The sequence below is a fragment of the Zonotrichia leucophrys genome, chromosome 4, assembly GCF_028769735.1.
Source record: "Zonotrichia leucophrys gambelii isolate GWCS_2022_RI chromosome 4, RI_Zleu_2.0, whole genome shotgun sequence".
NCBI lineage: Eukaryota > Metazoa > Chordata > Aves > Passeriformes > Passerellidae > Zonotrichia > Zonotrichia leucophrys.
Genome location: NC_088173.1, coordinates 4,430,311 through 4,447,905, shown reverse-complemented (window position 1 = coordinate 4,447,905; position 17,595 = coordinate 4,430,311). Strand labels below are relative to the sequence as shown.

Sequence of the window (17,595 nt, the reverse complement as noted above, 5' to 3'; positions counted from 1 at the left end):
ATACCATACCATGTTTACATAAAAGGCAAGAGCAGTATCTGAGAACTTTAACACTGCTAGGCAAGAGGTCCCTGGGCAGTGCCCAGGTCACAAGAGTGCAAGCTCGTTTTATTTCCTTCTTTTGGGAATGTTTACCAGTGGACTTTCAAAGTTTAAACTTTAAACACTGAACTTTATTGTAACCTACCCATGCTTCCCTTCACTTCTCTTTGTGGAGACGGTGCTACGGTACAGGAGGACGAACACCGCCTTCTTTACTTCACAGTAACCATAGCTGAAGGACAAAAATTATCCAACCACCACAATAAAGTTCTCTTACGAAAGCACCCTGAGGCAGAGGACGGGAGCAGTTCAGCGGCCCAGCCCCGCAGCTCCCAGCCGTGCCCGGGGGCCCTGCGGCCCCTCAGCCGCCCTGCCAGGGCCGGGCCGGGCCTGCCCGAGCTGTCCCGCGGCCATTCGCCAGCCCCGCGGCGGGCGGGGAGCGCGGGGCGGGCGGGCCGGCGCCGTTCTCCGCCCCCGGGGGAAGGAGGAGGCGGGGCGGCCCCGCTCGGCGTCCTCGCCATGAAGCGGCCGCCTCGGGCCCTCCCCAGCCCTTTAAACAGCGGCCGCCGCCGCCGCCACCGCTCCTTTCGCAGCAGAGCGTCGCGTTGAGCTCGGCGCGCATCCTCTCCGAGCATCCCCGCCGCAGCGCTCCCGCTCCATCCGCGGCGCCGGGGCCGGACCGCGCCTGCCTGCCTGCGGTGAGTGTCCGTGCTGCGGTGCCGGCCGGAGTCCCCCGCTGCCGCCCCGGGGCCCCTTCCCGCCCCGGAGCGCGGCCGGGGAGCCGCTCCCTTCCCGCCGCTGCCGGGGATGGAGCCCGCGGCGCCGGCCCGGCCCGAGGGCAGCGCGGCCGGCTCGGCCCGCACGCTGCTCCGGGGAGGTGGCGGAGCTGCGGCCTCCCCGTGCCGGCCGAGGGGCTCCGGGGGCAGGGCGCGGCCCGGGCCCGCCCAGCGCTTCGGCAGCCGCGGGCGCTGCTCGTAGCCGGGGCTGCGGCGGCATCGGCGATGCCTCGGCCCGAGGGGGTGATGGCGGTGTCCTGACTCAGAGCGGGCACAGAAACCCTTCTCTGGTGGTCTGTGTGTGCTGGCGCGCCGGAGGGGGCCGGCCCCAACACCTTCCCGGCTTGGAGAGAGGAGTAGCAGTGCATTTCAAGAGAAAGAAAACGCTCCTGTGGGCCGCAGCATAATAAAATCTGAAATCACTGATACTGTTTTGTTTTCCTTGAATTGTTGGCCAGTATTTTAATTTTTAACTCCGGATTTTCTGTTTCCCTCTCCTCTTACTAGAGCAATCATGTTTGAGATTAAGAAGATTTGCTGCATTGGTGCTGGTTATGTTGGTGGGCCAACCTGTAGCGTTATTGCACAAATGTGCCCTAATATCAAAGTTACTGTTGTGGATGTCAATGAGGCCAGAATCAATGCCTGGAATTCAGACACACTCCCAATCTACGAGGTAAACGTCACTATTGTCTCTTATTCCAGCCAGCCTTGCCTTTGCTTGCCTCCCACTACATGGCATTTCCCTGTAGCCCATTTCTGAAGCTTGTCAAGCTTAGCATGTCAGTGATGTCCTTCAAAAAGAGTATTCTGGAGCAGCTGCTTGTCCCTACTGTTCATTAAACCAGGTTTCTGAAATAACTTAATGCAGCTGATGCTGATGTGTATTAGTGATCATATGAAGGGCCTAATAAGGAAAAAGTAATTCTGTATATAGTGAATTGTGCTAATCATGCTGACTTTTTTCTGGGACCTGATTTGACCATAACATAGTCGTCTTGCTCTTACAGATACTATCTGCTGGGTTGTGGCACAGTATAAATGTGTTAATACTGACCTGTAAGCTTTATTTGCATTCTAAATAGTGCCAAAATCCAGTCTGTGCTGCCCGGCTTTATCTATGTGGAGAGATCGGGACAGTCACGTTTCTGTTTCAGTTGTACCATGAATCTTCAATCTGGCCTAAGAAGACTAGGACACATAAGTGTACCACCCTGTCACTCCTTCATTGCAGAATTACTTTAATTTGAAGATATGTCAAGCATTTTTCTATTTTCCTTCTTTTAGTATTTGTTTTTTTCCACTCTTTTTCATCATAAAAGAATAGGTCTCTTTTTCTTTAATTCTTTCATGAAATACAGATTTTATAGATTTGAATTCTTTAATAGGAGTGAAAATTTATCTTCACTCCTCTCCCAAAGACAAGGGATCTGACTGGTACTAACAGTTGCTCTTTTGCTATAAGAAGTTTTCTTCCCTCTAAAAACCAGAGCTATACTGTGACTAAGTCAAGATGAATAGACCTTCTTTGTCCTATAAACTCAAAGGAAATTGTATTATGTTCAGATTAATAGGTGAGGCATGAATATAGTTTTTGAAAGCAAGTACTTTGTTTTCTCTTAACACTTAGACTGAATGAGCCAAAGTAGAGCTCGCCTTGGCATGTTTTTTTTTTTAAAAACCCCAAACTTGTAACATCTGTTTCCTGGAATGGTGTCCTTTGCTTACAAAGAATGTACAAAAACTGCCAAGAGTTAGTTCAGACAGTTGTAAAATTGAGTCATTGCACAGTGAGGTTTCTGTGGGTTTTTTTGGGTTGGATTATTTCTTTTCAGTGTCAGAATTTGTCTAGTGGACTGCCTTTCTATTTACACCCCTTTGTGAGAACCATAGTTGGAATATCCAATGGATTGTAGGATGTTATTTTGCCTGTTCTGACCTTTGTTTTTCTTACAAGTGGGTGGTGTTTGATATAAAATGAGACAGTAAAATTTCTGCTTGCTTGCTTCTCTCCATTCAGTGAACCTTTGCCTTTCTGGCATTTACTTAAGTATCTAATGTCATGATAGGTGTAATGAGTTGGAGATACGATTGCCACGTGAAAGTGCATGACTGACTATTCAAACAAAATATCTTGGTTCAAGTTCTTAAAGACCATTCTTAAAAATCCATATGGAGGGTTGCTCATTTATATGTGACCTCCTGCCTCTCTTGTCTGAGTGGAGGTGTTGAGAGGGGAAAGTGTTACAGCACTGCATGTGTCTCTGGAAAGAATTTAATCATCTTATGGCTGTTGTGATTCTCCCACACTTGTAGGAGTGGTGCCAGGATAAGTTTAATCTGGCCCAAAGAGGGGTGGTTGCTAAAGGAGTGGTCTTGATTTCCTGTGTGTCTCTGCTGCCTATCTTTCACTGGATCTGGGTTTGCTTACTTGGTGGAAGACTTTGTGGGGTGTTTTTTTGTGCTGAAGCAGTTTTAGATCTGATATTGAGGGGATCATGGACAATGGGAACAGGAGAATTGAGACCACCTCCTTTGTTTGCAGTCTAGGGAATATTTTAAGACCTCTTATTGAATTTACTTAACATCACTCTATAGGTATTTCTTAAATTGCATCTCGTGTTAGTAGAACTGAGCACAGGAATAACTGAAAGCTAAAATTTGGCTGTGCAAATAAGCAATTCAGTGTGGCTGAAAGTTTCAGGGCAGCATTGTGAGTCTTTTGAATAAGAAAGAGTTTACAATTTTTACTGTGTAAGTAGTTTTCAGAAGCTTTATGTCTGCCAGGCTGAAAACATGCTGCATTGATAGGGAAAAAAATAAAATCTTTCTGTATCTGAAATTATATTCTGTTTGGGCATAGAGTTTGCTGTTCTTCTAACTGCATTGATCTTAACTGGGTTTTTTTTCTGCTTCTTTTTCAGCCAGGGTTACAGGAAGTAGTAGAATCCTGTCGAGGAAAAAACCTCTTCTTTTCCACCAGTATTGATGATGCCATTAGAGAAGCTGATCTTGTGTTTATTTCTGTAAGTATAGGAGAAGGTGGTCGTGTTTATCTTGTTTTTCTTTTTTTTTTTTTTCTTATCAAATCATTACTTTTCTTTTAGGAAGTTGCCTTTGTTTTGTCATGTAGATTCAGATAGCAGTGTCACATCATTGTGTCACAGATTGCTCCTTGTCTTTCAGTGTAGTGCTGGAAAAGTGTTCAGTAAGCTTTTTATTTGTTTTTGTTATAGCCAGTAGCACCTTTAACAAATGAACAGGTTCTAAGTCAGAATGGCAATGTTGGTGTTTAATTTGGTTAGGTGTATGGAGTCAGAGCAGAATGTACTGCAGCTTTGCTGTGTACTGGTGAGACCTGTGGAATCTTAATAATAATGATAAAATTCCTAGACAGACATGCAAAATTATATGCTGGTTATTTGCTTACAAAGATCACCTATTTCTAGAATCTTTTCAAAATAGTGTATTAGTGGGAGCAGGGATGGCTTTAATGTTTCAAGGCTATTGACACCACTAGAAAGAGGATTTAGTCAAAGATTAACCTTTTGTAATCAGAGGTTGTTACTAATGCAGAATCCAAAAGAACTGATTGCTATTTGCCTTGGTAGACTTAAGTTTTTTGTTAAAATTGTTTTTTCTTGAGGTCTTCTCTTTGTTAGGGCACTGTAGTTTGGAGCTCCCTTTCTGACAGTGTTTTCCTTCATGCAGTAAGTCTCAAATGAATGCTGTGTGGTTGGATGACAGCCACTAATACAGCCCATATATTGCCACCTGTCCTTGGTTCAAAACAAGCTGTTGTGTTTTACATGTTGTTGCCATTTCTTCTTTCCATTTGTAATGAAAAGGACCCTCTGTCTTCATCTAAACTACGTGTTTTCCCTCATGTTGCCTTTTCTGTGTACATCAGTATATTAATTTTCATCAGTCCTATGCTTAGGTTTCATTGCCAAGTGAGTTTAAGCTGTAGTTGCCTCACTGGCCACAAGATTCTTAGATGAGTCTTTGCCCTCCTAGTGTAGGATAGGTAACAAAAAGTGCCTGGCCATAATCATGTAACACCAGAAATTACTGGTGTTTCCAGAATAAGGATTGTTTCACTAAAGCCTGCAGAACTGCTATGAATTGCTCTTGTTTAAATCCTATTTAAATAGAGACCAGTGAGCTTTCTGTAAGAAACAAAATGTGTAATTTTGAGACAGCTAATACCTCTGCATTTAATGTGGTAACCAGAGTAATTCTGAGGTAGAAGCATTTTTCTTCCTCTGAGAAGGAGAATGTCCTTCAGTCTTAAAAATTTCAGTTTGCCTCTTAACACAAGAGGTACTGACCTGTAGCATTTCTTCCCTTTTCACCTATTTGTAATTAGGTTAATACACCAACAAAGACCTATGGAATGGGAAAAGGCAGAGCAGCTGATCTGAAATACATTGAAGCATGTGCTAGAAGAATTGTACAGAATTCAAATGGCTATAAAATTGTCACTGAGAAAAGCACAGTTCCAGTACGTGCTGCAGAGAGCATTCGTCGAATATTTGATGCTAATACTAAGCCGAACTTGGATTTGCAGGTAAGCATAATCTTTGAGCTGTGTTATTTAAAGCCTGGCTGTTGCTTTTGGCTTTTACTTGTTGTTGTTCTGCTGTGGGTGTAGGTGCTGTCTAACCCCGAGTTCCTTGCTGAAGGAACAGCCATCAAGGACCTGAAGAACCCGGACCGAGTGCTCATCGGTGGGGATGACTCTCCAGAGGGACAGAAAGCTGTCCGTGCTCTGTGTGCTGTCTATGAGCACTGGGTGCCCAAAGAGAAAATCCTCACAACCAACACCTGGTCATCAGAACTTTCTAAACTGGTTAGTGTTGCTCCCTGCTGTGGTCTGCAATAGGCAAGGGGTGTGAGACAAGGCTCAGAAACAGAATTCTGTTGACACTGACTGATGCAGCAAGGAGAGGCAGGTGAGGTTGGGAGGGCCCAATGCATATGTGAAAGGATATTGATCTTTTCAGATCAGCTGACTTAGTTAATAGATGATTCTGACTTTCTGTGGAGTCTTTTCCCACTTTTATTGCTGTTAGTTATTAGTAAGAGCAAGCCTCCAGACCTGCAGAAACTGATTGCCTTCATAAAATGGTTCAAACTCTGCAAGTTGAGCATTATCTTGTTTTGCTTAAATCCCATTAACTGGCATCTATATCTTAAACTCATTAGGTTACCCTTTTGTATGTCAATGGAGTTGCATAGATACTAAACTAATCCTTCCAGTAGCAACTCCCTTTGGTCTGTGGACATCTTGGTTTCTGGAAAAATTAAGTTCTTTACTATACTTTTTATTTGCAGGCAGCTAACGCTTTTCTTGCCCAAAGAATCAGCAGCATTAACTCAATCAGTGCTCTGTGTGAAGCTACAGGAGCAGACGTTGAAGAAGTAGCAAGAGCTATTGGAACAGACCAAAGAATTGGAAATAAATTTCTCAAAGCCAGTGTTGGTATGTGAAAAAAATCTTTTTTTCCCCACTGGGCTTCTATTTAATAGTGCAATATAATATATTAGATATGTATATGTATATAAAATATAATAGCAGTGTTTTGAAATAAGTACTCTGATTCTCTAACATTTTCTACAGCATTAGATGGGCTTAATGTATGAAAATATTACTGTAGAATACTAGTATAAATATATTTTTCTGGTAAAATACATAGAACTGAGGTTGCTCCAGACCCCTGCAACCTGAAACTGGAGAGTTCAGAGTGCCTGGTTTACCCTGCCTGTGACACTGGAAAGAAAAGCTGTGACTTAATTTTTCTGAAGCATCACTGCCAACAGTGCTCTCTAAGACGTCCTCCCAATCTTCCCAATTGCAACTGCTGCAGTTTTGTTTGGGAGTTGCTGCCAGTGGCCTGAGGGAGAAGAGAATACCTCTAGCTCAGAATGTGCGATGACAGCTTCTAATTTGTGGGGTGAATTCATAGGGTCATAAGGTTGGAAAAGGCCTCCAGGATTGAGTCCAACCTTTGACCAATCACCACCTTGTCAGCTAGGCCATGGCACTAAATGCCATAGGCAGTCATTTCTGGATTAGATTTATGAGAGTAAAATGTGATGAAGTGGTGATTGGTGCATCAATTGCTACTAGTTTGTTATAATTCCTTCCACATTGTGTTGTTTCTGGGACTCTGCTTGCTGAGCAAAGTTCTAGGTTCAAGGATCCCTCTGTCTCAGTTCACCCTTGGTCAGCTGTGGTGATCTTTCATTCTTGGCAATGATTAGATATCCATGTGGGGGTGCAAGAGGAAGGAACCTGATCTTAACACGCTTTTTTTGAGAAATATTAGTCTAAATCTTGAGGTGGGGGGAGAACAGGCCTAGGAGCTTGTCTACCTACTTTTAATAATAGCCCATAGCTGCTTTTTCTCATACAGGTTCAGGCTTCTATGTTAAAACTTCCATTGATTTCAGTGGAACCTGAAGCATAATTAAGCCTTCTGTAGCTGACTAAGAAGGTCCAGGAGTTGGATTTTAGGAGATTAAGGGTTTTTGTTTGCTAGCAGTGAAATACTGGGAAAAACTATAATGCCAACTATGTCAATGATTGCCAAAAACTGTTTGGCCACAGATTGGCTAGGATGGGTACCGTAGTCACCTGTAAAATAACTGTTTTCTCTTTCAGGGTTTGGAGGTAGCTGTTTTCAGAAGGATGTCTTGAATTTAGTGTACCTCTGTGAGGCCCTGAACTTACCTGAGGTGGCTCGCTACTGGCAGCAGGTATGAGTTGCTCACAAATTTTTTCAGAGGGGGGTGTTTCTTCAGCACTCAGCTTTCAGGCATTGAAATTTTAAGCCCTGTCCACGCAGCTTTTGTTTCAACTCCAAGGAGCAGATACCTTAGTGCTGATTGCCTTTACATTTCAGGGCACTCAGCTTATCACTGACATTTGATACATTTGGGTGCTTCAGCTTTTTTGGGGTGAATTAAGTTACTTGGACCAAATGGATTGTGAAGCTGTCTAGCAGCAGTAGAAGATGTGAAGTACAAGCATGTGTCTCCTTTCTTTTTCAGTTGGGTATCTGTCCACTTTGAATTCAGAACTCGTAATCTTTTCCTCAGGGTCTAGTTTTACAGTTCTGAAAGAACACAGTAGATATTGCTATTTTAAAAAATAAACATGGTTGCTGTTGTTCCCTTGTTTAATGTTAGTAATCGTTGGGAATATATGGATGCCCTCAGGCCTGGCTCCAACGCAGCAATGATACCCAGTCTGTACTAGCAATCCCTACTAGCCAGTGAAAGCACCTCACCTTTCTCCCTAGTCCTGACTGAGAAGCTTTGAGATGTGTGGTGTGCTCAAACAACCCCTTGGGTTTATTGTCCTCATTTGTCTCTGGTGGTCAGGTACAAGGCTGCCTAGCAGATGCTCCCAGAATACCAAGTACATGATTTTCCTGCCTTATTAGAAGCTTTGGTTTTTTTTGTCTTCATTTTGGTTAGCCTGTTTTCCCTTCACTCTCCTCCATCCCAGGAACAACTGGAGCACTTGCATGTAATAACAAAATAACAGAAGTGAGGCATTTAAGTGTGGTTGAATTACACAGGTTTTGTGTATTGGCATCTGTTAGTGTGGATTAAAAAGGCTAAAAATATTCTCACAGTTGTTACACATGGCATGTAAAAATGTGTAGGTCTGTCAATGGGATGTACATGGCATGAAAAAAGTTAGGGTACTACTAGCAAGTACCCTACCACTGACATTGTGTTCTAGGCAGAGACATGGAAAGCTAATTTTTTGAAAAAAGCAATCTGAAAAAATTCCAAGCCTTTAAACTAGATAATGCATGTTAAAATGTATATATGTGCATCAGTATTCACTCATTAAATAGGATTTATCTCAGAATGTAATAAATTAACTAAATTTATCTTTAGCTTGCTTGTGATACTGAGTAAAAATGTTCAGCCTTCTCTTCTAAGCCTCTGTTAAATCTATGTGTGGGTAGTTCAACTTGATTGTTAATAGAATCTGTTTATAGTTTGAAATGGCTCCCCTCTGTACCATCATGGCTTGTGTAATTTCAGGTAATAGACATGAATGATTATCAGAGAAGAAGATTTGCTTCCCGCATTATTGACAGCTTGTTTAATACTGTCGCTGACAAGAAGATTGCTATTTTAGGGTTTGCTTTCAAAAAGGATACTGGGGACACAAGGTAAGCTCAGCTCACCAGCATGGACTCCCTACAGCTGTCACCTGCCCCCAGCTAATGCCCACAGCTGAACTGAATTAATGGCTGGACATGGGATCCTTTTATTCTTGTGACTGCATTGGTTTGTAACGAGGATTAGTCTTCTTTAAATGGGTGAGAACTGATTCTTGACCTATACAACAGACCTGAATCATGCAGAATGTTGCAGATAATTCTAGTCCTTATTAACTTGCACAAGCAAAGATAGATTTTGACAGACTCCTTCCATTCTCCACAGAAAAGAATGCAAACACTTTTGCAGCTGGTTCTAAGTGGCTTTGTGAAAATAAAGTTTCAGCTTGATTTCCTGATGTGGCATATTCTATTCTCTTGTAAGGATCAAACTTGATACAACTCTTCAACTGCAGTTTGTGGGGAAAGCTTATAAACTCTAGGCCTTTATAATTTTGGTCACTAGGAGTCATCAGACTCATCTTTCTTGGACAATTCAGCAAAAGAGATACAAACTGTTTCATATTATTCTCCTTGGTGTCCATCAAGATTACAGGTTTCCTGCTGGCATGGTTGCCACTAAGATATTGAATGTAAAAATGATACAAAAACTCTGGCATGGCATATCATGATAGTTGAGAACTTTCATTACTTGGAACACACCAGCTGGTTCTTTAACTGATTGATTCTCTTCCCTAGAGAGTCATCCAGTATCTACATTAGCAAGTATTTAATGGATGAAGGAGCAAAGCTGCATATCTATGACCCCAAAGTACCTAAGGAACAAATCATCTTTGATCTCTCACATCTGGGTGTCTCAGAAGACAACCAAGGTAAGAGTTCTCACATAAAGTTTATTCCCCTCTTCCCACCCTATTCTCAATATATACAATTTTCAGCATGGCATGATTGTGCTGTTGGTTGCATTTACGAAATGATTGTTATAGCTCAGAGGATTGATTGCATTTACTAAATGATTGTTATAGCTCAGAGGAATACTCTCATTCTTCTTCCTTTCCCTGTAGCTTTTGTAGATAAATGCTAATTCTCAACTACTGCATATTTTTCTTCTAGTAAATACTCATTTGAATAGATGCCTAGAATTTTATCTCTGAATAATTAAAAAAAGGAGAAAGAAGAATGTCCAGGACAGACTAGTTCTGACAGTTCCTTTGTGCCCCAAGTTTTATCTTAGTTCTTTCTCACATATCTAAAATAGAAATAAAGAAGTGATTCTGCAATGTACTACAAAGCATTCTCCCTTCCCTCATATCACTTCCAAGTTATTTTGTTTCCATACACTCAAGAAACCTTTAAAATAATCACCTATGATTACAGAGGGTAAGAGGTATTTGGGACTTCTGTTTTCTTACTGGGGAGAGGGGGAATGGAGCTGATGGATGGGAGAATGGTTGAAACTTCTATGGAGCAAATTGAGCTGTGATGAAGAATGAAGGGTGTACATTATTAGACATGGCCTTGAATTAGAGGGAAAGGGGAGGCTTTCCTCTAGGCAGCTGCTCAGGCAGCCCCTGGGGAGCCACATGTGTCTCTGCTCTAGTGTGAGCTGAGTGTAAAATAGAAACTGATGTGCTGCTGTTGTACAGACAATGACCTTTGTGAGAGTTGGCATTTGAGCACTCCATAGTACCTTCAAATTCTAGAGGTTTGCTTGACTGTTTACATCAAATTTGAATTCTTGACTTCAGACATGTAAGTGCTCTGCTCAGATGCCAGGTACGACCTGCTTTCATTTAAATAAGTAAAATCAAAATATTAAGTATCTTGGTAGAAAATAGGGTGAGTGACTTGAAACCACTTTTTTGTGCAGGGCAAGGAAGGAGACTCATTTGCCAGACGGATGCTAAAGACATGCAGAGTAAAAGTGCTTTCCTTCTGTTACAGTGTCTCGCTTGGTCACCATCAGTAAAGATCCCTACGAAGCCTGTGATGGAGCTCATGCCCTTGTGATTTGCACTGAATGGGACATGTTTAAGGTAAATGCCATCTTCAATTTAAACTAAAGAAAAAAGAGAGAGTGTTATGCTGCTTATTTATTGTATCTGCTTTATTACTCTTTACAGGAGTTGGATTATGAACGTATTCATAAGAAAATGCTCAAGCCTGCATTTATCTTTGATGGTAGGAGAGTTCTAGATGATCTCCATAATGAGCTACAAGTCATTGGCTTCCAGGTAATCATCTTGGTGATGTTTCTTATGTTGTTTTCCTTCTGCTCTCTTCCCTATTGCTCTCCTTCTTCAGTGACTGAGTAGCAAGGGGGAAAAAACCTCTAGAGGTGAGGATTTAAATGTAAACCTGTTTGTTCTTAAGTGTTCATTAGTACTGTCTTCCTCCACTATGTTACTATTTTCACAGACTTTTTAAAGTTGCTTTTAAAGTTGAGGCTATGAGGTTAACAATCCACAGTATAAGCCTGCCTTGGAATCATTCAGGTTGGAAAAGACATCTGAAGTCATGGAATGTAACCATAAATCTAACGTGAATGCTGATCTGCCCTTCTTTGCAGCAGGGAAATAATGGATGTGAAAAACTGCTAAATCTCATGCCTGAATTTATTCTGGCATGTTTGACTCCAAAACCAGCCCCTGCAGTGTTTCTTCCAGATCTGCAGTCTTTGCAGAGGGGCTGAATTTGTGTTACAATTTGTGCCATAGCCCCTACTTGGAGTCTTATTTTAATATCACCAAGAAAAAAAGAGCTTTTGAAATTGACAGTAACAGGATAGCAAAACACTTCCTGCAGAAGTAAATGTAAGTACCATTTTTGCTCCTCACAAAAGACAAGCAGGTTTACTGGAGACATGAGACTTAAACAATGAACAAGAGGTAATGCAGGTAATAAATGTTTATCAGTCAGTGAGATCTTCACTTGGACAAACTATTAAGGGAAGTTTTGGACTCTTCTCCTTGAGGTCTGTGAAACAAAGCTGGCTGATACTGGAGGTGAAAGCAGTGAACGCAAAGATGTATCTGAAGGTAGTCAGTGAAAGGCTCAAGTATTACATGAGAGGCTGGAGGAGATGACTGATTAGTCCTTTTAGTCCTTTGAGTTTGATTAAGATCAGCAGAAGATCCAAACAAAGGTGTTTGTTTGTACCAGAGAGAGGAACCAGGAGCTTAACTTTTTAGCTAAGTGTTTCTCTAAGCTAATAGCAAATTCTAGATCAAATTCTAATCTGTGCGATATTTCTCCTAGGAATTTATCTTCTGAAGTCTTCTGTGGCTTAGACTTTATAGATTGGAGACTGTACTTTTGTGTTTCTTCTATGGAATTCTACTTGAATTTTTAACTAATTTGTGAGTTTCCCATCCAGAATGCAATTAGCCATCCAGGTTTATTATCCAGATTTTTCATCCAGAATGTCATTGCAAAGGCATTTAGCAATTGACCTATATTTTCTACATAAAATAATAAAAAGGATTTTGTCTTAAACAATCCCAAAATGGAAGTTTTTAGGGCCCTCATCATCTAACTTCCCTTGTGAAAAGCTGTTGCATTAGACTGATGCTGATAGCAATTTCATTGTATACAATCCAAAACTATGAATTTGAGTAGTTTTAGTTTTTTTTTTTCTCAAACTAGCATTTAAATAACTTTGAACACATCTACCATTTCAATTATAACCTGTTTCCACAGTTAAAGCTCCATTCAGGATATATGAATGGGAAGCTCTGTGATTCTAGGCAGGGTAACTTCTGATTTGAGAAAAAAGCCTGCTTAGGTCTCAAGCAGGAAAAGCAGAATAAGCCTTGATTGAAGGGCTTGAAACATTTTCAGCATAGACGGAATTGGACTAATACTGAAATCACCAAATCTCAGAATAATCTGATGGAAGCATCTCAACCAGATACCATAAGAACAAAATCTGCAGGCCAGATCAGATGCATGTTTCAGTCACTTTTCATTCCCTGTACTCCTGAGTACTCTGCTTATTCTTATAATGGCCATAGGATTTCTCTCTGGATATTTTTTCTGTGTTTAAGGTACAGATATGTGCACTGTTTGTGAACCAGCTTGTATAAATCCATTTAACCAGGCAGTTGAAGCTGTTAAAGGCAAATATGGTACATATAGCTCTCTTGACTGTTTAAACAATGCTCTTCAGCATTAACTCAGATGTCTGCCTAGAATATATTCATCAAAATTTTGCTAAAATAGAATAGTTGAAATATTTTGTCTTTTGGAGCTTTGCATTTGACCTGCATCACTTAAGAGGAAAGCTACAGTTCTGCTTATTTACTGAGTGTCTGAACTGTCTTACCTAGTTGGTGTTTTGTCTTCTACAAGCTCTGTCCTTAGCAATTCACATTAGTCTGACCTAGAAATTAGAGGAATTTGCCTTGCTCTTTGAATTTTGCCATACCTGGCTTGAGTGTGTTGGCTGTGTAGCAGGCTTTCACTTGTTGTATTGGCTGCCTTTAGCCTTTCAGAGTTTTGTTGCTTCCAAAACAGCCTACTGCCTTATGGAGGGAAAAAACTTTTTCTGTGATAATTTACAATAAATTTTTAGGAAAAGGAGTCTGAGGCTCCATTTTATGGATACCCAGAAACATTTTATGGTGCTTGTATTTGTAGTCCTGTGGAAGGTGGGCAGATCAATGTTCAGATTTTCAAGATGCAGCTTTAACTAGGCAAAGCAGGCACCTGTAAAAGGCTGGTTGGTTGTTTTTGTTTTTTAACAAACTCTTTGCAACTCCAGTCACAGAAACTGTCCTTGGGCACACCGTGCTCTGTGGCTTGTTTTATTCTAATGCTCATAAAATGTGTTCTTTGTAGCTTCCTCACAGGTTGACATGATTGTTAGCTTGCCACATTGTTAAATGACTTGTTAAATGTGATTTCTTTTTCAGATTGAAACAATTGGGAAGAAGGTGTCAGCCAAAAGAATTCCTTTTGCTTCTTCTTGTGAAATTCCTAAATTCAGCCTGCAGGATCCACCTGTCAAAAAGCCTAGAGTATAATGTGTAATACATACTGAAGGAATTTTGTTGATCTTCCTAATGATAATACTGTAAGCCTATGCTTTTTTTAAGGAAATATATTTTTCATAAATGAAACCAGTTTTACACTAGAAATGGTACCTGGTACATGTGAATTCAGTCTATTTTCAAATCTATATTTTTATAGCAATTTTTTTTGGTTACTGAAGAAGGTACAAACCTGTTTTTAATAATGAATCATCTTTTAAGTGAAAAGTTACCTTCGATCTGCAGATTTCTGCTTCCAGAAATGTTCCTAAACAGCACTTTAAATGTTTCAAATTATAAGAAAAAAAAAGGAATAGAATATCTTTCTACCTTAGTCCAGTTACAGACTGTAATCAGTCTCTATAAACTGTGATCTATGGACTGGAACTTTGGTCTCACCAATTTTTTTTCTTTTGGGGTGATTCTCTGCCTGGTTAAATGCGTGCTCTAACTGGCATTGAAGTCAAAAGATAATTTCTAAGTAAATTGGTAGGGTTTAGGTCCAGCCCTAAGGTAGAACTGACTTCAAAAATAATGTCCCAGTCTTGGTTGGGATCTGTTGACACTGGTGCAGTCTAAACTGCATCTTTTGGGAGACCACACAGTTCTGCAGGCATCAGTTGTGTAATTAGGGCCAGTGGAGAGCAGTTACAGACTGATCCACTGGGCAGATCTTCAGTTTTCATTCTTTGGTTGTCCTGCCTACATTCCATGTGCAGCCACTCATTTTTTATTTAATCATATTCCTGGGGCAAGTATTCCCTAAGTCACAGCAACACAACCTGTCTTCAGCAGAGGAGCATTCTGCTTGTTTGAACATTGAATTTAAGGAGAATTACCTTAATTTAATATCAGCCCAAGTAGAAAACAGATACTGGCTTTAATGTTACCTGATAGTTATCTTTTTCCTTCATGACATACTCCATCTGAAAGCAGTCTTTTTAATGAATCTGCAAAAAATTAATCTCTGCTGTGAAGAAATCATTAAAAATAAATTCAGCCCCATAAATCAGCTTCCTACCTCATTTGACTAGCAGGAATGAATACTTCCAATGTTCTCTTGATGTTTTTGCCTTTACCGTTACTTTGTTTCTACTTGTTTTTATTATTCTCAATTGGCCAGTGCTATTAAAATCCTTGAGATGACAGTGTTTGTCAGTGTTTGGCTTGTTGCATGGGGTTCTGAAATGGAGGGCAAGATAAAGAAGGATGACCATGAACAGGGTTCAGATTAGAAGGTATAGACATCTTAGTTGATGCATGTGGGGATAGTAGAGAATTATCCTGCAACTGGTCAAATGTTACCTTCTGAATTATTTGACTGGTGTGCCACAATAGTTAAAAGGGAGGTAAGATCAGAGTCTTGGCAATGAGTGCTGTTACTGTAACTGCTTCCCCAGAAATGGGTAGATTACAAAAATGTGGGTACAGTTGAAGCTTTAGGACAGTTACTTGGAAGATTGAGGGAATTGTATAACAATTTGGATAAACAATACAAGACAGTGTTATCTGACTGAAATAGTTGTGTCCTTGAACCAGGTGCTTCCAGGTTCTGCATGTTAATGGCTTCCATGTAGGGACTTACTCTGCAGCAATCATCTGGCACTTTGGGCAAATATGCCTCAGGCTTTTTGTCCTGTAAGATTTTTCACATGTCAAAAGCCACTCAAAGTTGAGTGGGAATTATGGGGGCTTAAAATCAAACTGTCATCTTTCATCATGCCATTTCCTCCCTACTGATGAGTGCTGCTTTCACGTAACAGCCCTGGATGCAGCAGGGTTGCAGTGCAGCCCGTGTAGGCACTGTGATCCAAGAGGCACAGCACCCTGGTGTTGCAGCTGAGTGTCCTCTTGGCTTCCTCTGGCCCTGTAGCACCCAGGCTGCTCCCTGCTCTGGTGGGGTTGGGAAGAGGGTGCTGACAAGTTGTACTCCAAGGATCTCTTGTCCTTGACTGTTCAGGTTAGCACAGCACTGCTTCAGGGCCCATCTTAACCAGGAGGGTGAGTAGAGGTGTCAGAAAATCAGGATGCCTTTCTGAAACTTGCACACACCTGCAATAGTAGTGTCCCTGTATGGGACCTGTCTTCATCAGTCTGAAGCAGACGATGAGCTCTTACTCTTGTGTGAAGAATTGCTCCTTTTAGGAATATGAAATTGTTCCTGAGATTCCAGTGGCTTTTCAGAAGCCATCCAAAAGAGATGGGAAAACTAAGCATTGTTACCCCTATTGCTACGCTGTTTCTCCTGCAGAATTAGTCAAAGCCTTGAATTGTGATTTGTGGGTTAGTCATAAAGATACTAAAGAATGGCCAAGTTCATTACAGTGGGATCACTCTCACTTCCCTCTCTTAGCAAAGGGGGAGCAGCAGATCCTTTCTTGAGAGCAGTAAAACTAGTACTGGCATTTCCCTTGCTTGATCTTCAAGTCAAATCAACTTAGATTCTTGGTGGCTGCCTTCTTTTAGTGGGAGGACTGGGGGATGAATCCAGCGGGGCATTCCTTCAGGATACAGCAATACATACCTTGCATATATGCGAGAGAACTTTCCCACAGGCCAAAAGGAAGAGCTTCAGAAGCTTGTGCAGCACCTTGAATCATCAGCCATTGTCTTCAGAGTACAGTTATCAGGGAAATAAGAACTGGAGATGACCTGAGTTCCTGTCACGAAAGCTTGAGTGGTGGATGTAAGAGATGGGGTTTAATAGGGTCTTTGTGTATGGATGTTCCAGCATGTCATTCTGGGTGAGAATTGTGTAACATGACCAACAGACTCCTGAGCTCTGAAATTCTTTTTACGGGGTTCTTAAAATGCAATTCCATGGTAACACTGCTTTGCACTGCAAAAATACCACAAGAACATAACAGCTGAAGAAAATCGGGATTTAATACAAGTCTAGAAGTGGTATGATACAGAATGCATAAATTGGGTCTTATGCAAGATGTACACAAATTGTAAGTGCCAGGCAAGATGTACTGTTTTTGTTCTGAGTATGTGTGTTCATGTTTTTGTGCAGCTGAAACGAGTCTGGTTCCAGGAGTACAATAGCAGCAGCAGCCAAGATTATTCCAAGTGAAGAGAACACACATTTTTGACCAAGACTAGTTATTATAGTAGCAGTTAGGGGTGAGATTTTGTATTGACCAAAAAGTTTATACGTCTCATTTCAGGTTTTTGTAGTGCTATAATATTGTTCAACATCTAAACTTGAAATTTAATTGTTAAACAATGAAGGAAGCATAATGGAGATCTGATTTAGGAATGGTGGATTCAAGCTAAAAATTCTGCTCTAAGTTGAACACTTGCAAGAAGTTACCACATGTGGTAATAAACAAGCATAAATGCTTCACTTTTTTAATGGAGGGGACACCAATATGAATTATTCATCAAGTAGGAAAAAATTAAAAACTGTTTTTAAATTGACAAAGCCAGTGTTCAGTTCACCTAAGGACTTGCAGTTACTGGAAGATGCAACAATTCTCTATGAATAACATTTAATTATGTTTCAGACAGTGTAGTAGTTTGATGTGATGATGCCAAAAAGACTATTCATTCTTTTAAACTGTCTGTGTCAACTCTAAATCTTATTCCCAAAACTCA

At 41.0% G+C, this 17,595-nt stretch overlaps 1 protein-coding gene across 1 annotated transcript; it reads left to right on the top strand.

Moving 5' to 3' along the window:
- Positions 1-534: 534 nt before the first annotated feature.
- UGDH (UDP-glucose 6-dehydrogenase) lies at positions 535-15,004 on the top strand. The gene is made up of 12 exons (XM_064710290.1): positions 535-740; positions 1,326-1,494; positions 3,743-3,844; positions 5,188-5,388; positions 5,473-5,670; positions 6,156-6,303; positions 7,486-7,580; positions 8,886-9,016; positions 9,704-9,837; positions 10,910-11,001; positions 11,089-11,199; positions 13,879-15,004. Exons 2-12 carry the CDS (start codon positions 1,333-1,335, stop codon positions 13,987-13,989), a joined length of 1,485 nt encoding a protein of 494 aa, XP_064566360.1. The 5' UTR covers positions 535-740; positions 1,326-1,332; the 3' UTR covers positions 13,990-15,004.
- Positions 15,005-17,595: the final 2,591 nt, after the last annotated feature.